Source organism: Gadus morhua, chromosome 4 (genome assembly GCF_902167405.1).
Source record: "Gadus morhua chromosome 4, gadMor3.0, whole genome shotgun sequence".
NCBI lineage: Eukaryota > Metazoa > Chordata > Actinopteri > Gadiformes > Gadidae > Gadus > Gadus morhua.
In genome coordinates this window covers 32,980,955-33,004,554 of record NC_044051.1, presented here as the reverse complement: position 1 = coordinate 33,004,554, position 23,600 = coordinate 32,980,955, and the positions used below count along the sequence as shown (strand labels likewise).

General features: G+C 44.1%; 2 protein-coding genes and 1 long non-coding RNA gene across 3 annotated transcripts; 2 read left to right on the top strand and 1 right to left on the bottom strand.

Annotated features, from left to right (window-relative positions):
* The first annotated feature begins 1,366 nt into the window (after positions 1-1,366).
* On the top strand, positions 1,367-3,471 carry LOC115542319 (E3 ubiquitin-protein ligase TRIM39-like). Its single transcript, XM_030354565.1, has 2 exons — positions 1,367-1,554; positions 1,663-3,471. The coding sequence occupies exon 2, from the start codon at positions 1,665-1,667 to the stop codon at positions 3,285-3,287; it is 1,623 nt and encodes a 540-aa protein (XP_030210425.1). The 5' UTR covers positions 1,367-1,554; positions 1,663-1,664; the 3' UTR covers positions 3,288-3,471.
* A 6,189-nt stretch (positions 3,472-9,660) lies between these two features.
* On the top strand, positions 9,661-13,025 carry LOC115542305 (zinc finger protein RFP-like). Its single transcript, XM_030354554.1, has 2 exons — positions 9,661-9,763; positions 9,874-13,025. Exon 2 carries the CDS (start codon positions 9,875-9,877, stop codon positions 11,498-11,500), a length of 1,626 nt encoding a protein of 541 aa, XP_030210414.1. The 5' UTR covers positions 9,661-9,763; position 9,874; the 3' UTR covers positions 11,501-13,025.
* A 5,832-nt stretch (positions 13,026-18,857) lies between these two features.
* Positions 18,858-21,399, bottom strand: LOC115542409 (uncharacterized). Its single transcript, XR_003976515.1, has 4 exons — positions 21,323-21,399; positions 19,722-19,887; positions 19,305-19,583; positions 18,858-19,184 (listed from the first exon to the last, which is right to left on the bottom strand). It is a non-coding gene; the product is annotated as an uncharacterized LOC115542409 (long non-coding RNA).
* Positions 21,400-23,600: the final 2,201 nt, after the last annotated feature.

Here is a 23,600-nt window from a genome sequence, read left to right as displayed (position 1 = left end):
CGATGAGGTTTGTGGCCGGCAAGGCACTGACTTTTTACGAGTCAGATTTACAAATGAACCCAATAGAGTATTTTAAATTCAGTTGGCAGCTTGCAAGTTGACTACTGGTTGCGTTTCATATCATCATTCTTTACACACGCTCATAGTTAGTGTACTTATTTGGCTAAGAAGGAAGGAAGCTAAGAGAAAAAGTGCATTTTGCTCTGTGTGTTGTTAATTTGCCGTCGCAATTCCACAATTACAATTAGTATTTAATTCATAACACAATCATTCAAAACAAATAAAATAATATACATCAGTGTCTGCACCTTTTCTTGTAATTTTTTGTAATATAATATGCAGTGACCGACAGGCCCTGCCAGGGGGGCAGTCCGCGGGCTCTCGTGGGCCTTTTGAGCCGGCCGGCCAATCAGAGAGCGGCATGATTGTCACAGCCGCGCAGCCCCTTCATCGCAAGCGTGTGTGTGTGTGTGTGTGTGTGTGTGTGTGTGTGTGTGTGTGTGTGTGTGTGTGTGTGTGTGTGTGTGTGTGTGTGTGTGTGTGTGTGTGTGTGTGTGTGTGTGTGTGTGTGTGTGTGTGTGTGTGTGTGTGTGTGTGTGTGTGTGTGTGTGTGTGTGTGTGTGCACTTGATGATTCCCTCCCAGCCTCGTACAAACCCGTCCCACCGGTACGTGTACGTGTGTGGCGCTTATGGGGTGTCGCACCACACTCACCAACGCAGGGGTGAGTGTGGTGGTCATGGGCCCCCCCTCTGCCTTGGGCCCCCCCACAACTGTCCCCTTTGTCCCCGCAGTCCGACGGCCCTGGGTCTACAACCCGCTGATTTAAGAGTAGGCCTATAAGGATTATCAACAATCATGGAAAGCTGAATAGGTTTATCAGTTTTAATGACAGTATGAACAAATAGAACACAAAAATGACAAATTGTCCTTTGTATATCTAGTAGCAATAGCACACACACACACACACACACACACACACACACACACACACACACACACACACACACACACACACACACACACACACACACACACACACACACACACACACACACACACACACACACACACACACATCAAACCCTGGGGGTCATCCAGACTGTTTCGCTGTCTGCTGCTCTCAGCTCTGCTGCGCGTGTGTGCTCTGTGCGCGTGCACATCGGGGAGAGTTCCTATAGCAGCGTAGCGCCAATGAGCAGCTCGGGGTTGGATAAAAAGTATTCGGGGAAGCCCCGGAAACCCGGGTCGATCAACGCCGGTTAATCACGGTTACAGTCGCAAATCCCCACTAAATCCCCACAATGTCTCTCGTTTTGCACCGGCCCTCTTTTAACACCAGAAAGAAGAGAACACACATCAACGCATTTGAAGAGGTTCCACGGTGAATGAATGTAGTGCACTGCGCTCACGTACCGTGGGGGCGGAGCCAGAAGGGGAAAGGAAGTCATGTTGAGGAAACGAAACCTAAAGCACCACAACGTGGATGCAGTTCTCTATTTCAGGAGAATATTAACACGCATTAAATAGTCTGACAGACAGAAACAACAACAAGTTGAGTAAAGCAGCACAACTATGAGATAAGTTAAAACCGCTTTTGCCGTTATGGAATAACAAAAATAATGGGATTGTTCTATACATAAACCTTGTCGTCTGTGTTTAGGAATGGCCTCTGCTATCGCTTCCTGGTCTGGAGAGAACTTTTCATGTCCCATCTGTCTGGATGTGTTCAGCAGTCCAGTCACCACACCATGTGGACACAACTTCTGCAGAACCTGTATTACTAAGTTCTGGGATGAACAAGTCCAGTTCAAATGTCCTGTTTGCAATGAGCTTTTCGACACAAGACCTGATCCACGGGTCAATACCCTCTTATCAGAGTTGGCCTCTCAGTTTAGAACTAATGTAAAAGTAAAAGAACCTTGTGTTGAACAAGCAGAAGTTCCCTGTGATGTCTGTACCGGGACCCAGCTGAAGGCGCTGAAGTCCTGCCTAGTGTGTCTTATCTCGTATTGCCAAACCCACCTGGAGCCACATCAGAGAGTCGCAGGCCTGAAGAAACATCGGCTGGTCGAGCCTATGGACCGTCTGGAAGACAGGATGTGTAAGAAACACGACCGACTTCTGGAGCTCTTCTGCAAGACTGAACAGGTGTGTGTGTGTCAGTTCTGCACAGAGACAGACCACAAGTTCCACCCTGTTGTACCTCTAAAGAAAGAATATGAAGTGAAGTTGGCCCAGCTGGGGAAGATAGAGTCTGGAGTTCAGCAGATGATCCAGGAGAGGCAACAAAAGATAACGGAGATAAAAGACACAGTAGAATTGAGCAAGAAAGAAGCAGACAGAGACATTGCAGATGGTTTGCAGATCCTCACTGCTCTGACGCGCCGCATTGAAAAGTGGCAGGATGATTTCAACCAAACGGTTAAAGAAAAACTGAAATCCAAAGAGAAACAAGCTGGAGACCTCATCAAAGAGCTGGAGCAGGAAATAGAAGATCTGACCAATAGAAGCTTACAGGTGAAGCCACTCTCACACACTAAAGACCACCTCCACTTCCTCCAGGCCTTCAGATCCCTGATGAATCCTTCACACACCAGGGACTGGACGACGGTGGAGATCCGTCCTCCGTCATGCGTAGAGACCTTGAGGAGATCCTTGGATCAGCTGGAGGAGACACTGAACATGGAGATGAAGAAGCTGCGTGATGCTGAACTGAAGAGGGTCCAGCAGTATGAAGTAGATGTGACTCTGGATCCTGATACAGCGCAAACCACGCTCATCCTGTCTGAGGATGGGAAACAAGTACATGATGGAGGTGTAGGGAAGAAACTCCCAGGCAACCCTAAGAGATTTACATTCCATATATTTGTTCTTACAAAGCAGAGCTTCTCCTCTAGGAGGTTTTACTTTGAGGTCCAGGTTAAGGAACATACTGCATGGCGTTTAGGAGTGGCCAGCGAGTCCATCAACAGAAAAGGTCAGATAATAGTGACCCCTGAGATGGGCTACTGGACTCTTAAATTTGACAAAGATGGGTTGGTATTTCAGGATAACCCTGTTGTCCGTCTCCCTCTGGGAGCTGAGCTCCAGAAGGTTGGGGTGTTTGTTGATTATGATGAGGGTGTGGTCTCCTTCTATGATGTGGAAGCCAGGGTTCATATCTACTCTGCTACTGGCTGCACCTTTAGTGAGCCCCTCTATCCATTCCTTGCTCCATGTTTCTGTGGTAATCATGGTATAAACTCTCCCCCCATGATCATCTCACCTGTCAATCAAAAAGACTAAGGTCTTTGTTGTTGATAATGAAATAATCAATCAACCAAACCTAAGGTAGTTTCCTGAATGAGTATCTACTCTATGAGATCTCAGAGAACTGCATTAATGTTGCACTGCTGGAGAAATTCATTAGGAAAATAACTCTTACTATTATCAAATATAACCCATTGTAAATTATTAAATTCCACTATGTTCTTCATAGGGATGGGCGTGAGGAATCGATTACTCGAGTACTACTCGTTACAAATGAACTCGGTTGGTGGACAGGCAAACTCGAGTTTGCATATACACACACAAACAAAGTTTTCTGAAGCAAATGTATCAATTTTCTGTCGGCGCCACTAACGCATGACGTAGGCACAAAGAAAATTAAATGCATCCATTTCCATGGCGCGTTCCGTGCCGTGTGCAGGCACGCCAGAATTCAAAAAGTTAAGAGATGGCGGTTAAAGCAAATCGCAGCGAAGAATTTAAATACTTTAAAGAAATAGGAGATCATAAGGTGAAATGTAAAATATGCCAAGCGAAATCGAGCTACCAGAAAGTACTATGCGGCAACATATGCTCCTGAAACACAACGGTGAGTTCGGGAAAGCAGACCCGCAGCAACGGTGAAAGTGAAAGTGTGTCGGCTATTTTCACCGCCGCAAGACGCAGCTGTAATCCCGGGCGTGTAGAGAAGATCACAACTCTGAGTATTTCGATAGTCCATTTGCTGCCGTTTTATTTGCAGCTTTAAGCATTTATTTGCAATGGTTAGGCTACTTGTTTCGTTTTTTTTAAACTGTTACAGGCCTTGGTTCGACGTGATTTAAATTGTGAGACGCTGCGCATATTTATTTTTATTTTTGTGTTTTGAACGTTTGCAAAAATAAATAATGAATACTCTGATAACTCTGACTGTTTTGATGGAGAATAAGCATTACATGTTTGGTTGGTAATATTGACGTTCATCATCAGGCCTATTCCTGCTGCAGATGCGTTGCATTCTAAAAATAGATTTGATTTAACGAGTACTCGATTGATCCTCGAGGAATTCCTTCGATCACTCGAGTTTGGAATTTACTACTCGTGCCCATCCCTAGTTCTTCAACATGATTTCTCTTTTTTTTTTCTTTTGGTATAGTAAATGGTTGCAGTTATTCAATGTTTTGAGGATACGGTTGTTTATCATAATCTTTATTAGTCATAAATGACAACCGATTTATATTTGTACGTTTTTCTGATTTAAATAAAATGTACAAAAAATTGGATCTTTCCTTTATTAGTGGAATAGATGTTTTCAGGGGAAATTGTACATTACATTTGTTCACATTAAACAGGTACTATTTTCATTTGTTTTGTCAAATATTTTTCTTCGTGGAAAAAAGAGTTCACTGAAACATTATAAAACAAATCCTATTCGCTCCGAGGGCTTTGTGTGAAGAGCCGCTGTACTCCAACATCTGGCCCAATGTAGGACTAGTAGATAGAGTAGTAGAGAGTGTGAAGTGAACCCTGACTATTATAAATGATTTATAACCCATTCTAAATTATTAGATGACATTATATTCTTCATTGTCTTTTTTTTTTCTCAAATTATTTAAAGGTTTACTGCTACACAATGGTTAATGGTTGCAGTTACGTGTAGCATGTTTTGAGGATTAATGTGTATAATCATCTAAACATCACTATATCGGAATCAAGAATGATTATCAGGGAAACACATTTTTGATTTAAATAAAAATGGGGAAAAAGTGATTAGTCAATGACTTTTAATCTCCACCATACAGCAACCTAACACATTTTCCACACTAACCAAAAGGTCAGAGTGACTACATGTGACGGCTCTCCCCATCTTTGTGAGTACGGTGACTTTGTCTTGTCAGCTCTTCTCTCCTCTCCATAGTTTCTCCTCTCTCCTTCTTCTCTCTCCTCTTCCTCCTCTCCTATCCCTGCACTCCTTTTTAGCTCATCCAGGATTGTCTTAAGTATTGTCTTGCATATACATTACATGTGTGTAAATAATACCCGTTTGACCTTTCTGTGCTATAGCTTACTACCTTTGCCCTGGACAAGCAGCAGTCCCATAATCAGTGTTATGAGCGACACCCAGTGGCGGGAGCGGGTATCACCACAGAGGGGCGGGACGTTATTGTGTCCCCTAATGCTTAATCCTACTATTTTGGAGTACATCAAATTTGACTATTCAATAGTGTGAGTAATATTGTTTTTCTTTTGTATTTTATCGCATGATTAAGGAAAAACTACATGCAGCCACCTGCCACTAATTAATGAATGGCCTTCTTTATTAGCCTACCTCACATGGGCTCAGGGCCGACGGACTGGAGGGCAGGCTTGGGCTTCAATTTTTTAAGTAGTTTAATAACATAAGTAAATGTCATGATATCGATCTAGATGCAAGCTTAGAGTATTAGTTTAATAAAAGACCACCTCCACTTCCTCCAGGCCTTCAGATCCCTGATGAATCCTCCACCCACCAGGGACTGGACGACCGTGGAGGTCCGTCCTCCGTCATACATAGGGACCTTGAGGAGATCCCTGGATCATAAGGAGACACTGAACATGGAGATGAAGAAGCAGCGTGATGCTGCTGAACTGAAGAGGGTCCAGCAGTATGAAGTAGACGTGACTCTGGATCCTGATACAGCTCATTGTTGTCTCATCCTGTCTGAAAATGGGAAACAAGCACATGATGGAGGTGTACTGAAGAAACTCCCAGACAACCCTCAGAGATTCACAGTTTATCCACGTGTTCTCACGAGGCAGAGCTTCTCCTCAGGGAGATTTTACTTTGAGGTCCAGGTTAAAGACAAGCCTTTATGGCGTTTAGGAGTGGCCAGAGAGTCCATTAACAGAAAGTTTCACGTCAAATTGACCTCCGGGTCCGGTTACTGGGTTATTATATTCAATAAGGGTGGGTTGATATTTAATGATGACCCTGATATCCGTCTCCCTCTGAGAGCTCAGCTCCAGAAGGGTTGTTTGTTGCTTATGATGAGGGTCTTGTCTCCTTCTATGATGTGGAAGCCAGGGTTCATATCTACTCTTCTGCTGGCTGCACATTTAGAGAGCCTCTCTATCCACTCCTCAGTCCAGGTGTACATGGGGTTGGTGCAAACTCTGCCCCCCTGATCATCACACCTGTCAATCAAACAGATTAAGACACTGTTTGATGTTAAAATATACAAACAACAACTAATGATATTTCCTGAATATGAATGTCTGCTATATCAGAGAGAACTGCATTCATATTGTACTGCTGTCTTTTAACAAGGATTATAATAACCTTGACTATTATAAAATATATCCCATTGTAAATTGTTATGTTCCACCGTATTCTTCAATCTGTTTTCTAAAAAATATTTTCTTGTTTATTGCTATAATATTGTAAATGGTTGCATTCATGATGTTTGGAGGATATTGCTTTTTATCATATCATTCAATAAATCATTTTTTTTCAGATTTCCAAAAAATAATAATTGTTTAGTCAAATATTTTACGAACTTGATTAGCTCAGATTTAAAAAAAAACACACACAAACAAACACACTGGCTAATCTTATCTTCAACATTTCTGTCAGGCATTGTCCTGTCTTTAAGTATTCTATTAAATTGAATCAAGAAAATAAAACGTGTCAAACATGAAGGATTGTTAGATACTGTATGTGTCGAATTGCCCCTCATACGAATATAAAGTTTATAGTTCTACTTGTGTTTTTAGTAACAGGACCGAGCTGATGTGTAATGCCTACTTTTACCGTCAGGTTGGGGAAGCTGGTCGACCATCGAAGCTTCAATAAAAACACAAACCAAAAAAGAACGAATTGGAAACAACCCAATAAAAACAAACCTGTTGGACCCGAATGAAATATTACACACAGGTAGTGTGTTTGAGTGTGTGCGTGTTTGTGTGCGTGTGTGTGTGCGCGCATGCGTGCGGACAGAAATGGAGAGACACAGAAAACATAACCAGTCCCACTTGAGATGTGTTTCAAAACAACAGCAATGTACGTGCACCATGCCAGTTAGTCAGCATCAAAGGCAGTGGAGTGAGTGTGGACTTCATAGACGGAGGTGGACACCATATTCTTTCTTTCCGTCTTTCATGCTTTCATTCCATGCAGATCTCTGTTTGACTAACCCCAGAGGCGAGCTGCACGGTGTCCACGTCTGTCCGTTAACTTTGTGATGGTGTCAAGACATCGTGGGCGAATACACTCTCTCTAGTGCAGGGCGAGCAGCACACTGCGTCCGTCTGTCCTCCGTCTCTAAATTTGTGTTCCCCAAAGACTACGGTGGTCATGTGAGTCTGCAGACTGGCAGAGTGATGCACGCCACTGGTTAAATGTGCACTGCTCAATGGTTTTATTGATCACTTCAGGTTGAAAGCATCGTGTAGTGGGGCCCTAGCTTTAGACGGGGCCCCACACTGAGGTAACTGGACAGAAAGAGACAGATTCAAAGTCTAGACCCTGTTTCACTATGGGTTGTTCTTATTCATTTGTTTGATTGTTTGTTTGGACGTCCTCGCAGTGATCACCATGACAACGCCAGGAACTCGCTGCCCGTCTTCTCCGCGCTCATCGAGCTCAACGCCGTCGACCAGCGACCAAGCGGAGCTGGGCCCGGGGCGGCAGGGAGACACCGGAGGCCCAGCACCCAAAGGGGCCAATACTACCATCATCCGTCACCATGGAGACCTGCTGTTGAGTCATTTAGCAGACGCTTTGATCGAAAAAGGACTTTGTAGACTCTGACATGTGGTAACGCATTCATTAGAGGTTCTGTGGATAGCCGTCTTAATTCTTGGGTTTAGGTATTATTTCTTCCTCTCTCTTATCTCCTCCTTCCTCCGCCTCCTCCTCTTTCCCTCCTCCTCCCTCCCTCACCACCTCCCCCCACCCCCTCCCCATCCTTTTTTTTTTCTTCACTCCTCCTTCCTCCTCCAACTCCACCCTTACTCCTCCCCTTCCTCATGCTGACCCTCCCGTCCCTCAACACTTCCACTCAAACACTTCCTCCTCTTCTACCTCTCCTCCACCTCCGCTTCATACCGCTTCCTCTCTCCCCCTCTCTCTCATCGTCCTCCCCCTCCTTTCTCCTCCTCTACCTCCTCCTCCTCCTCTTCATCCTCTTCTACCTCCTCCCCCTCCTCCTCCCCTTCCTCCCTCCTCCTCCGCCTCCTCCTCTTCATCCTCTTCTACCTCCTTCTCCTCTTCCTCTTCCTCCCCTCCCTCCTCTTCTACCTCCTCCTCCACCTCCTCTTCCTCCCCCTCCTCTTCCTCCCCCCTCCTCCTTCCTCCTCGTCCTCCTCCCCTTTCTTGTCCTCCTCTACCTCCTCTTCCTCCTCCTCCCTCCTCCTCCTCCCTGCGCCTCCTCCTTCCTCCTCCCTGAATCTTGTACGTCCACCTCCTCCTCCATCTTCCCTCCACCTCCTTCCCCCCCCCTCCCACCTCCTCCTCCTCCTCCTCCTCCTCCTCCTCCTCCTCCTCCTCCTCCTCCTCCTCAGAGACCTCATGGTGGTCTCCATGAAGCCCAACCAGGCGTACTGGGCCGGGGTCAACTCCACCCCCACCCCCACCCCCACCCTCACCCGTCCTCCACCTGCTCCACCATCTCCAGACAAAAGTACTTTTGATTTTCTCATCAATTCCTTAAGACCTTATTTGGGACTCCTTCTTTCAAGTTCTTTGGAGCCATTTTGAATCTTCTGCCTGTAGAGAAGCACACCGCATGACTGTTTTGTACACTTATGCCTTTTCAAAATAAAGGTTTAAGGATTGTTAACCTCCTTGGGAGTTTTTGATTTTTTTTTGCAAATTATAGGCTGAAATGGTTGTTTATATGCGGTGTATCCACCTCTCATTTCCCAAAACACACACACGGACGCACACACACACACACACACACACACACACACACACACACACACACACACACACACACACACACACACACACACACACACACACACACACACACACACACACACACACACACGCGCGCGCTGGCACGCATATGTATATTCTTTACTAATTTTTTTAATATTGGATCGGTGCTGGATATAAGGCATCCGGGAAGTCCCAGAAATCCGGCTCCTTCAACGCCGGTTGAACCCAGATACAGTCGCAAATAAACACTGAATCACCAGTGTCTCTCGTTTTGTTCCGGCTCACTTTTGACTCCAGAAAGAAGAGGAGGACACGTCGATGCATTTAACATTAGATACACAAAGCATGAATGTTGCCAAAGTCAGAGAGTGAACGTTGAAACGTCAGGTAACTGCGTGTCCTTGGGAGCGAAGCCAGGGGTTAGGGGCGGAGCCAGATGTTAGGGGAGGAGAGGAGAGGACGTAATTTGAGGAAACGAAACCTAAGATTCATAGAAACCAAAGCAACCCGACGTGGTAGCTGTTCTCTTGTTCAGGAGGAAAATAACACGCATTTTGAAGCAAATAGTCTGAGAGACAGAAACCACAACAAGGTGAGTAAAACAGCACAACTTTAAGAAAAGTTATAACCTCTCGTCCCGTTATAGAATTACAAAAATAATGGTATTGCTCGCGTTACTTAAACCATGTTGTCTGTGTCTAGGATGGCCTCTGCTAAGTCTTCCTGGTCAGAAGAGAACTTTTCATGTCCCATCTGTCTGGATGTGTTCAACAGTCCAGTCACCACACCATGTGGACACAACTTCTGCAGAACCTGTGTAACAAAATTCTGGGATGAGCAAGTCCAGTTCAAATGTCCTGTTTGCAATGAGCATTTCCCCACAAGACCTGATCCATGGGTCAATACCCTCTTATCAGAGCTGGCTGCTCAGTTTAGAACGACTGTACGGGTAAAAGAGCAGCCTTGTGTTGATCCAGCAGAAGTAGGCTGTGACGTCTGTAGTGGGACCAAGCTGAAGGCCATGAAGTCCTGCCTAGAGTGTTTTATGTCTTTCTGCCAAACCCACCTGGAGCCACATCAGAGAGTCACAGTCCTGAAGAAACATCGGCTGGTTGAGCCTATGGACCGTCTGGAAGACAGGATGTGTAAGAAACACGACCGGCTTCTGGAGCTCTTCTGCCAGAGTGAACAGGTGTGTGTGTGTCAGTTCTGCACAGAGGGTGACCACAGGTCCCATCCTGTTGTACCTCTAAAGGAGGAATATGAAGTGAAGACAGCACAGTTGGGGAAGTTAGAGGCTGAAGTTCCGCTGATGATCCAGGAGAGAAAACTAAAGATTAAGAAGATCAAAGACACAGTAGAATTGAGCAAGAAAGTCGCAGACAGAGACATTGCTGATGGTTTGCAGATCATCACTGCTCTAAAGCGCTGCATGGAGAAGTGGCAGGATGACTTCAACCAAATGGTTAAAGAGTCACTGAAAACCACAGAGAAACAATCTGAAGACCTCATCAAAGAGCTGGAGCAGGAAATAGAAGATCTGACCAATAGAAGCTTAGAGGTGAAACCACTCTCACACACTAAAGACCACCTCCACTTCCTCCAGGCCTTCAGATCCCTGAAGGATCCTCCACACACCAGGGACTGGACGACGGTGGAGGTCCGTCCTCCGTCTTACGTATGGACCTTGAGGAGATCCCTGGATCAGCTGGAGGAGACTCTGAACATGGAGATGAAGGAGCTGTGTGGTGCTGAACTGAAGAGGGTCCAGCAGTATGAAGTAGATGTGACTCTGGATCCTGATACAGCTCATCTCAACCTCATCCTGTCTGGGGATGGGAAACAAGTACATCATGGATATGCAGTGAAGAAACTCCCAGACAACCCTAAGAGATTTACACAGAATCCACGTGTTCTCACGAGGCAGAGCTTCTCCTCAGGGAGATTTTACTTTGAGGTACAGGTTAAAAACAAGAAATTATGGTGTTTAGGAGTGGCCAGAGAGTCCATCGACAGAAAAGGTGGTGCCTTAAGGACCCCTGAGACTGGCTACTGGAGTATTACCTTCGACAAGGATGGGTTGGTATTTACTGGTATCCCTGATGTCCGTCTCCCTCTGAGAGCTGAGCTCCAGAAGGTGGGGGTGTTTGTTGATTATGATGAGGGTGTGGTCTCCTTCTATGATGTGGAAGCCAGGGTTCATCTCTACTCTGCTACTGGATGCATCTTTAGTGAGCCTCTCTTTCCAGTCCTCTGTCCAGGTACACCTAATAATCGAGGTAGAAACTCTGCCCCCCTGATCATCTCACCTGTCAATCAAACAGACTAGGACTTTGTTTGATAATAAAATAACCAAAACAACTAGTGTTGTTTCCTGAATTAGAATCTCCGCTATGTGAAATCTGAGAGAACTACTTTAATATTGTACTCTTCACTGTCATTAAACAAGGAGAAATTATGTAAGATAATAACCCTTACTGTTACTGTTACTATTAAATATAACCCATGATACATGATTAGATTACATATACTATATTGATCAATGTCCGATAGACAGAATCCTTTTTATACATTTACCAATATCAAATTGTAAAGGTTTGCAGCTAGTAGAAAATGTTGAAAATGAGTGGTTAAAAAAAAAATTATATGTAAAATGTATGTATGATTTTTATTTCAATAAGATGTACAAAAAGTAGAATGGGGTCATTTTTTGTGGAATAGTTACATCCTCAGTACAATGTTTACTCAGTAGAATAGCTACATTCTCCTTGCCCTTCCTCGCTCTCTCTCCCTCCTTCCCTCATTCTCTCTCTCAGATCGCTGTTCCAACCAACGTGGTGCTATCCATAGCATCGGCTCCTTGACCTGTGCACTCCTGTGACCTATTTCTACCTGCCTTTTCACCTGCCTGCCCATGTCCCTCGCCCGCTGTGCTGCTCACCTCAGCTCCGTCCTCCGCCATGGCCTTTACACCTCCTGATTTGTCATTCTCATCCCCCACTTTCCCCTACTACAAAAAAACACCTTGGCATTTATTTAAATTCCCTTGTTGCTGTCTGCGTTTGCTCTACTGATGGTAACAGGTTTTGGACTCACAATGTTTCCCCTGACGGCAACGATATCAAAGTTGTTGACGTTTCGAGTCTAACCTTATGTTGGTCTTGTGTTATTATGCAAGAATACACAGCAGCACTCAGTACTCAGAACCGCTTTGGCCCAGTTGCCATCGCTGATGAGTTTGTAGACTGCTGTGCTGAAATCCATCCATGTTTTCTATGGGCTGTGATTTCTGTGTTGTCTCCAGTGTTGGGCAAGTTACTTTAAAAAACGAATATGACATTATTTTTTACATATTACTAGCTGATAAATACAACTATTGAAGGCACTTAGCCTAGACCTAGGCTACTTAGGGCTCTGGAGGGCTAGCCTATTCCATACCGGTATCGTACCTGTTACCAGTTATTTACTTGACATAGTAACTTGAATAATCTAACCAAAGTTCTATAAGTAACTGCTAAACCTAATATATTACCTGTGTAATTACCCACAACACTGGTTGTCTCTTGATGTTGAACTCGTTGGTCTGGTTTGTCTGCCCTACCCTGAGTCCCATGATGCAGCTGTTTTATGAGGTTAAAGTCTGGAAGATAAACCTTATGTAACTACCAGTGATGGCTCAATATTAATTAAAACCGTATAACATATTTAACCTAGGCACACATGGAGAGGGTTGTTTTCATAAAGACTGTCGAGAAAATACCAGTCGAGTCAAGTCAATTGTTTTTGTATGGCTCTTAATTACAGATAATCTGTCAAATCACTAATAAATCACCACAATGTCTCTCGTTTTGGAACAGCTTTCTGTGTTTTGTCTTTTAAATATTTAACATATGTTGACTCCACAAAGCGGAGCACACACATCAACACATTTGAAGTAGCCAACGGAGTGCATGATTGCACCCAAGGTCAGAGTGTGAAAGTTGAAACGTCAGTGAATAGTGTGTCCGTGGGGGCGGAGCCAGGGGCTAGGGGCGGAGTCAGGTGTTACAGGAGGAGGTTCATAGAAACCAAAGCCACCCGACGTGGAAATAACGCCTTGTATCAGTTGGAGAGGCACTGGCCTGTCCTTACATTAAGAAGTGTGAACACAGGTGTGTGCACGAGAACACAGAGAAACTAGAATACACCAGCATTCTACATTCCTCCCTCTTGATCATGTTAAACGTAGTTTAAAGATAGGAGGATTCAGATACTGGTAAACAATTAACTAAATCAACAAATGAAAGTATGAAAGGAAATAGTAAACATTAAAAAGTATACCAATCATTCACAAGGAAGCCAGGTGTAGGCTACTTAAAAATAACAAACTGAGGTTACTCATGATTTAACCAAAAAACAGATAAAAAATGGAAAAATAAAAGGAAATTGAATGTCCTGACACCTCCCTCTGCTTGGCAGTGAAGCTCCAACAACTTTATTAGCTCTCACTGTTCCCAGCAGAAAAGTGGGTTGGAGCAGCAACTGGAAAGTTCTGATGGACTAAATTACGCTTAGATCGAATGGTAGCATCAACCTTCAAAGCAGGCACTACAAAGGCAACAATACATGAACCACGGCAGTCAAGAGGCAGATATGAATAAGCGTTCTGTCCACACACAAACATGGTTCCGTATACTGCAGGCAAGCCATCCGTAGATTTTACCACCAGATCCTTTTCTGATATGGCAACCTATTCCTGTGCACACACACTCTTACCCACATCCTGTCCTCCTCCCCCTGCGCCTAGGCCACGCCCCTGTGAGTGCCCTGCGTCGAGGGTGTGGGCCGCTCCACTCCTTTGGCCCTATTTTAACGGTCTGAAACGCAAGTGGGAAAGCGCAAAGCGCAAGTAGCTTTGTGGGCGGTTCTACGGCGCTATCGCTATTTTACATGCGGATAAATGACGCTTGCGCCGCGGCGCAAGTGTCAAAAGGGTTGGTCTGAAGCAGCCTAATTACCCGTAGGTGTGGTTTGGGCGTAACGTGCAACAAACCAATGAGAGTGCCAGCTCCCATCCCCTTTAAGAGCCATGAGCGCATTTGAATCGGACGAGTTGATATTTTGACAGCGCGTCTGCAGTCTCCGAGAATTTCAAACTGCAAATGGCTTAGTTTATTGCCAAATAATATGGCCTAATTCACACATGGAATATACTGAGACCTCAAATAAATTTCGGCAAAGAAAACGTATGATAGGCTATAACATATGATATGCGGTAACTGTGGTTCTATTTAATGATATACGCAATACATTATAAACATTGTTTCTTATCAGTATTGTATGCTATCCTATGCATGTGTCCCCGCGGTAATAGACATTGCCATTGATTGTATTATGCGTTACGTGTTTAGTTTGCCCAAGTGAAGGAGTTCAAGTACCTCGGGGTCTTGTTCGCGAGTGAGGGAACTATGGAGCGTGAGATTGGCTGCAGTAGGGCCGAGCTCTTCGAGTGGCCAACGACGTGCGTCGCGACCTAGGTCGCATTGGTCGCGACGTAGGTCGCATTGGTCGCTGTGTTGGTCGCTCGTCTGGCTGCCGTTTTCTCGTCTGGCTCGGTCGCTCAAAGTCTATGGGCGGTCCTTAATCAGTTAATTTGCATGTTATTAACGGGTTTTTTGCGACAGTTGAAGTACCAGAAAGGGCGAAAGCTACTACAGCTCTTTATTGCTAATATTGTTTTAATATTTCTATATTGAAGTACAGTTTAAAATGATGAAATCGTTGGTCTATCAGTCTATCAGTCAAATAATGAATTTTATATCTTATATATAGCCTATATATTTGTTTTGTTAAATGTCATTAAGCCTAATAAGGTATATTATGCACAAAGCACTTCGTTATAGAGTGATATATTAGTTATAATTAAGTGGTACAAGTGGTTGTGGCCCTAGGTTGGTAATCATCACAATGGCTGTTCGATACCCATCACGATCAGGTATATATTTGCCATTTTACTCAAACTCGTAATCGTAATCGGTCTCTTTCATTTGAACATTTTTGTATGATTTAGTACGATGGTATGATAATCATACGACGTAATGACGGGCAGCAACGCCTGGCTGGTATCGGCTGGCTAGCTGCGACGACAGGCCTGCCGCGCTGGCTGCCACTGTCCGCGCTGGCTGCCATTGGCCGCGCTGGCTGCCACTGGCCGCGCTGGCTGCCACTGGCCGCGCTGGCTGCCACTGGCCGCGCTGGCTGCCACTGGCTCTGGCAGGCTGACCGACTAGGTCGCGACCATAAAAGCGTCGCGACCCTTTTGGCGGCAAATAGGTCGCAACCAACCAGAGGTATGGCTGATTGAGCGACCTGTGGCAGCCAGCCATTGTCACCATGGCTGCTACCACAACCAAAAGCCTATGTTATCAGTTAACATCTCATTGAACAGAATAAATATAGGCTACGTGCGTCAGTGTAATAAAAACGTACATGCAATAATATATAGCTTAGATATTGATAGACCAATATGCCTTTTTATAATATAAAAATAAATAGGCCTTTTGGTCTATCCATCTATAATTAATTTTAAATTAACTTTGTAATACAGTGATGCGTATGAATTTGTATTGATTATATTGTAGCCTATAGCCTTTTCTTTTTTAAATGTCAAAGACTAATGAAATATCCCATGAAGCAAATTATAGTGTAATATAGTTCTATAAAAAGTGTAACGTGTCTATCATAAAAGCCACAGTTACACTTATTGATTATAAGTGTAACGATGCTTCCCTTGTTAGCCACAGTGGTGTAGGCCTAAGTGGTAGCGATGCTAGGTTAGTATTCAAGAGTTCGTTGGTTCGAATTTATTCACAATCAGATAGATGTTTGCTCTTTTAGTCAAACTTATTGACGCTGGCTATGGCTGGCTGCCACAGGTCGCTCATTCAGCCATACCTCTGGTTGGTTGCGACCTATTTGACGCCAAAAGGGTCGCGACGCTTTTATGGTCGCGACCTGGTCGGTCAGCCTGCCAGAGCTAGTGCCAGCGACCAGCGGCAGTTGCCAGCGGCAGCCAGCGGCTGGCCTGTCGTCGCAGCCAGCCAACCGACCCAGCCAGCGTCGCAGCCCGTCATTACGTCGTATAATTATCATAACATTGTACTAAATCCTGCTAAAATGTTAAAATGAAAGAGGCCGATTGCGTCAATAAGCTTGACTAAAAGAGCAAAAATCTATCTGACTGTGAACAAATTCATACCCACATCCCCTTGATTACTAACCTAGCATCGCTACCACTTACACCACTGTGGCCAACATGATGAACATCGTTACACTTATCAATAGGTACACCACTGTGACTTCTATGATAGACACGTTACACTTTTTATAGAACTATATTACACTATAATTTGCTTCATAGGATATTTTATTAGTCTTTGACATTTAAAAAAGAAAAGGCTATACAATATAATCAATACAAATTCATACGCATCACTGTATTACAAAGTTAATTTAAAATTAATTATAGATGGACAGACCAAAAGGCCTATTTATTTTTATATTATAAAAAGGCATATTGGTCTATCAATATCTAAGCTAGGCTATATATTATTGCATGTACGTTTTTATTACACTGACGCACGTAGCCCATATTTATTCTGTTCAATGAGATGTTAACTGATAACATAGGCTTTTGGTTGTGGTAGCAGCCATGGTGACAATGGCTGGCTGCCACAGGTCGCTCATTCAGCCATACCTCTGGTTGGTTGCGACCTATTTGCCGCCAAAAGGGTCGCGACGCTTTTATGGTCGCGACCTAGTCGGTCAGCCTGCCAGAGCCAGTGGCAGCCAGCGCGGCCGGCAAGTGGCAGCCAGCGCGGCCGGCAAGTGGCAGCCAGCGCGGCCGGCAAGTGGCAGCCAGCGCGGCCGGCAAGTGGCAGCCAGCGCGGCCGGCAAGTGGCAGCCAGCGCGGCCAGTGGCAGCCAGCGCGGCCAGTGGCAGCCAGCGCGTACAGTGGCAGCCAGCGCGGCTGGCCTGTCGTCGCAGCTAGCCAGCCGATACCAGCCAGCGTCGCAGCCCGTCATATAATTATCATACCATACCATCGTACTAAATCATACAAAAATGTTAAATGAAAGAGGCCGATTGCGTCAATAAGTTTGACTAAAAGAGCAAAAATGAATCAGTCCGTGGAGAGAATAGAACACCGGCCTTCAGGATCAATAACTTAGCGTCACTACCACTTGTACCACAGCTTGCGCCACTGTGGCATTGATTTCAAACTATTCCTCTTATATTAAAGAGGAATATCGCTCTATAACGAAGAACTTTGTGCATAATATACCTTATTAGGCTCAATGACATTTAACAAAACAAATATATAGGCTATATAAGATATAAAATACAAATAAATAAATTATTTGAATACGCCCCAAATTACAACTTATGTATTTTATTGATACTGATAGACCAACGATTTCATCATTTTAAACTGTACTTCAATATAAAAATATTAAAACAATATTAGCAATAAAGAGCTGTAGGTAGTTTTCGCCAGAGAGCATGGCTTTCTGGTACTTCAACTGTCGCAAAAAACCCGTTAATAACATGCAAATTGACTGTTAAGGACCGCCCATAGACTTTGAGCGACCGAGCCAGACGAGAAAACGGCAGCCAGACGAGCGACCAACACAGCGACCAATGCGACCTACGTCGCGACCAATGCGACCTAGGTCGCGACGCACGTCGTTGGCCACTCGAAGAGCTCGGCCCTACTGCAAAATGTACCGCGAAGCAGCCTCCCTCCGCGAGATCCTGTCCTCAGCTGACAAAGTTGCTATCACCACTGGACAGCTTTGACGACTGAGTCGTACGTGAATTTTCGTTTGCAAATATTTATTTAAAAACGAAAATATCTGTTTTAGTGGGTGTAGCCTCTGTTAAATTAAATGGTTTTATGTCCGACTTAAACAATTTCGTTGCAAAGAGGAGGCGCGCATCATCAACTGCCGTTCCTAATTAAAACAACGCCGACACATTTTGCCTATTGGGAATTTACAGGTTCACAATCCTGCTCTTTGATATTTTGTTTATCATCATTTTTATATCAACTTAACTTCATAAAAAAAATGCATTATTGGTGTGCTCCTGATAGCAACCTTTGAAATAGGACGGGTGGGCCAACTGGGCCGCTGTCTTAAAGGAATGCGCAGATCCTTTGAGCTCTGCAACTGCTGCAGCCGCGGGCCGAAAAAAAGAGAAGAAATCGATCGATTTTTCGATTTATGCCTCCTACACGTCGACTCACAGAAAACGAGTCGTTTAACATCCCTAGTTCCAACATAATTTATTAGCACTTTTGCATTCCTAAATTCTTACTCTGAACCATCATTCCTTTAATATCTGGCTCTAATTGTCTATAATATTGTCTTACCTTGTGCTGCGCTGGACCACCTTATTTGCCCATATTTAAATCCGACAAACTCAAGTCTGTGTTTTAACTTAGCTCTGTGTGTAACCAAAGTGAATAAGTAAAGTCATAAAAAAAATCAATACATTGTAAACGTTATAACACTTTATTAAGAACACTCAACAGATAACTGAACCCAGAACCTCAACACACACACACACACGCACACACACACACACACACACACACACACACACACACACACACACACACACACACACACACACACACACACACACACACACACACACACACACACACACACACACACACACACACAGCAATGTCACTGGCTGTCCACCCAGCGACCCAGAAACATGGCGTTGACCCGAAGATCCTCCTCAGCTGCCATGTTAAGGAAGACCTCCATGTCTTCCTGAAAGTCAAATGTGAAGAGCAGGGGGTAGTTTTCTTCTTCATCACTTGAAGAACGTATCCTTTCCATGAGCTCCTGCTGTTCTTTTGCGTCCATGTTCGGAAATGCAGGCTCGACCACCTTCCCCTTGAGCAAACCTGCATGCTTACGCAGCCAGGCAACTCCAGCCACAATGTTGTAAAGTGGCCCCTGTTTAATGGAAAATGAAATGCCACCAAGTTGGAATAATTTTATATTCAATTATATTATTTTTGCAACCAGTTAGTTACTTAAACTAAGACTTGGAACTGTTTTTCAAACCGGTTGTACTTTTACTCTGGGCAGCAGAGACGGCAGAGGAAGACACAACAGTTGAAGCTTGGGGAGAAGGAGCAGTCGGAGCTGGAGAGGTGGTGGCTGTCTTGACTGTGATGGGGTTTTGGTTGGATGTATGGACGGCAGCGGAGGTGGAGGGACTGTCTTGCGTGTTTGTGCAGGACTTCAGGTGTAGATCCATAACCGACTTCCTGATGATCGTTTTGCCACAAAGGGGGCAATGATAATGTCCCCCATCCCTGCAGCTGAGGTTGCACCTGCATATCTTTTTGTCTAAGATCAATTCAGGCAAAAGATAGAGGAAAATGAGTCAGTGACTTATAAAAGTAAGCAGACACACATTCATAAATATTGTCTACAGACATATACACATATATTCTTATATTCTTTCTACACACATGCATACATCACCTTTAAATGTAATGGAATGTTTTATGTGGGATTCCAGGTGGCACTGAAGCTTCGTGTTGATGGTTGGTTTGAAAGTTGGGCATAGGGGGCAGTGGAAAAGTGTGCAGCAAGTTGTGCAGCGTTTGACTTCTGGCTTTGAATCATCCGTAAAAATCGAGTGATGCATCTACAAAAGACAGAATTTTTTTTTTACAATTTATGTTTTAATTGTAGAAAAAATTAAGATCAAAGACGATAAATTCTCACAGCAAAGCAAACTATTTAAAGGGCGGTAATTCAGTAGTGGTTGTAGTCTAGACAAATTAGTCCCATCAGAGCATCAACTTTAACTATTATTGGCATATAATTAATGATGAGATATATTTCTACCTCATACTGAACTTTACATCTGTTTCTCTCTCTCATTATATGTTTTATGAACTGTCTGAGCCCCAGCACCCTATTGACTGGGGGACATTGAACATTTAGAATCTGAGACAGGATAGTAGGCTATTACATAACAGTAATTCATTAACTTTTATCCGTTTTATTACATTTTTGATCTCTTTTACCCCTTTTAACTGAACTAAGTGCTATGATCTCTTAGTTATAAACAGATTGTATGAACTAAACAGGCAGATCGAATATTTAACGATCGATTTTGTCTATAGAATGATATCACACTTCTCAGCCACCGCTGCGGAGATGAACAGCTGATAGGTGCAACTCTAGTTAAAGCGAAACGAGCTGCGTCAATTCAATTCGTGGTAATTATTTTATTACAACTTAACTCTGTTACGACGGAGTATTAGGGCCACAGGTGAAGAAAAAAAATATTTTTGCCGTGACGAGATTAAAATCGACACGTCGACTTTAATGTCCACATGTCGACATTAAACTCAAAACGTCGAGAATCAAGTTGAAACATCATATCGACTTTAATCTCGACGTGTCCATTTTCCGTTCCTTTGTCAGCACGCAGACGCTCCGGGCATCCTCCCAAGCGTTCAGCGGATGACACGAAGTAGTCGGGAATAACCCTGGGCTCATTGTTTGTGGTGTAGGCCTCCATCCAAACAATATAGCGACTAAAACCGTCAATGCAACCACTGATGGCAATGCCGCACTACTACAGAGGATGACTACTTTGTGTCATCCGCTGCTAAAGAGATTAAAGTCGGCATGAAAATTCAACTTTATTCTGGACATTTCGAGTTTAATGTCGACGTGTCGATTTTAATCTCGTCACGGCAAAATATTTTTTTTCTTCGTGGGGCCCTAATACTCCGTCGTAGTTTTGGACTCCAGATGACTGTCAAAAGTCCAAATCTTAAAATCGTTTATGCTCCCAACACATCGACAAATCTCTAAAATCGTTTAATAAGACCGACTATAGGCTACACAACGTTTGCAAAAAACATTTGCCTATTTTACAAAAATGACACCTAGCTAGCGTTTGCCACCGTCAGTGTGGATTAAAACAACAAATGCTTCATATTGGTGTAACGTTCTGTTATTTGTTTGATGAAAAAATCTAAACTTAATGAAACTAATAGATCGGAAAAGAAATGCAAGTCTCGTGCATTTATAATTGTATCGCTGTGTTTTGAATAGTCAGCTACCATAACCTCCAAGTGCAGCTGAGCCGAACGTCACATCTTCGAGCAGTGAGTCCCGTTGTTACACCGAATTCTGCGACCCGAAAAGTGTGACCCGAGGGGGCGCTGTTGAATAATGTGCAAATCGCGCTCCAGACATCCACCAGCACGCAATTTCCGGCGTGTGGGTGGATGTTTCTGTCTGCAGCGGAAGTGCGTGTGGGTGGATGTTTGAAGCGTGTGGGTGGATGTCTGCAGCCAGACCCCTCTCAATTTACCGGCGAGTGGCGCAGGTGGCAAAAGAGCGCTCTGCGCCAGTTGTAAACTAGCAACGACACATGCGCCAGTGACTAAGTCACTTGCGCCGGATGCAAGATAGGGCCCCTTGTCTCTCCATCGCCGTGTGTAGGTCCGTCAGCCGTCTCTCTGCCATATTCGCCATGTCTTTGCGCAGCTTCCTCCTTTATCTCACGTATATCGTCGGCAAGCAGTTTGGTTTGATCTCCTCTCCTTTCCAAAGTATCCTCATATTTAGAAGTTGTCTCCTTAAAAATCGGCGTATCTCTCTCCCTGTCTCTAGGCAACCATAACCCTGCCCTTTTGTGCTACCACCATTCACAGAGAGGTTAACCCCTTAAAACATAAAGCTGCTCCCACGGAGCTCGGTATGCCAACACCAGGTGATGGCTCGCTTAACTTTCACGGTTAATCGTAAACTTGTTTGTTGTCAAAAAAAACTAATTAGCATTTACTTATTAGTTGTTGCATTTACAACTTCTCAGGTTGTCGAGACAACTCGTGTCTGTGATTCCCCGCCCGAAAAACACAGCCTCCAGCGATTCATGTCACTTTACCAGTGATTTTAATACAAATACGGTTTCACTCCGAGTCTAAACAAACCAACCAACGGGGTCCCCTGAGCCCCTCAACAGTCCTGGTTCATTGTGGGACTGCAGGGCTGCCAGCTCCCCTGTGAACGCCCCTTCAGTTCAGCTTCAATAAGAGGAGGACAGGTGTGTCGCATCAGCGCCTAATCAGCAGGGGACGGGTCACCCTATCAGCCAATCAGAGGTGTTGCCTGCAACAGCAGGTGACGGGTCACCCTATCAGCCAATCAGAGGTGATGCCTGCAACAGCAGGTGACGGGTCACCCTATCAGCCAATCAGAGGTGATGCCTGCAACAGCAGGTGACGGGTCACCCTATCAGCCAATCAGAGGTGATGCCTGCAACAGCAGGTGACGGGTCACCCTATCAGCCAGTCAGAGGTGGTGCCTGCAACAGCAGGTGACGGGTCACCCTATAAGGCAATCAGAGGTGTTGCCTGCAACAGTAGGCGTTTCACATGGAGAGGGAGTCATTGAATATAAATAATGCAAACCAATCTACAAATTGTGTAGAAAAGATGTTGGATTATTAGTTAAAAGTCATTTTTAGTTAAAATAATAATTTAATTAAAAATATAGAGACAGAGAGAGAGAGAGAGACTTTGGCTTGAAGCAAACTTGTTGGTATGAGGACTCCTGTTAGTGTGACTGTGTTTCTTGTGTTTGTGTATAACAGGGAAATAACATGCCTTACATGATGACATCATACAGCCATCGTACACAAAAAGAGAGTAAGAAAGAGAAGGTGCGATTATTGTTGTCTTGAAATTCATTAGGCTTTCCAGACAACACAGGTAGAAAGGACTCTAATTGTCTAGTTCTGTGATAACTCTGTAGCTTGATTCAGCTGAACCGTCGCCATAAGGTGAGTGTACTGTGATTGGTCACCTGCTTGGCTACGGAGCCAGGATGGAACGCAGACCCCACCCATTCAGTTGGCTTGAAATTACAAAAGTCTCCTTCTATAATGTGGAAGCCAGGGTTCATATCTACTCTGCTACGGGTTGCACCTTTAGTGAGCCTCTCTATCCATTCCTCTACCCAGGTCTCTTTAATTATCAAGGTATAAACTCTGTCCCCCTGATCATCTCACCTGTCAATCAAACAGACTAGCACTTTTGTTTGTAATAAAATAAACAACAAATGTCATTTCGAGGATATGATATCTACTTGGTGAAATCTGAGAGAACTGCATAAATGTCAGCTGTCAGAAGGACGAATCACTAGGAACACACTGAAGACTATATAGTCTTCAGTGTGTGTTTTCAGTACTTTTTCCTTTTGGTTAATTGCTATAAATGTGTTAATGGTTGCAGTTATTACATGTTTGAAGGATTTCTTTTTAATCATAATCTTTAAAGTAATTTGAGTAAGTATTTCTGTACCATGAATGACAACCAATTTATATTTGTGTTT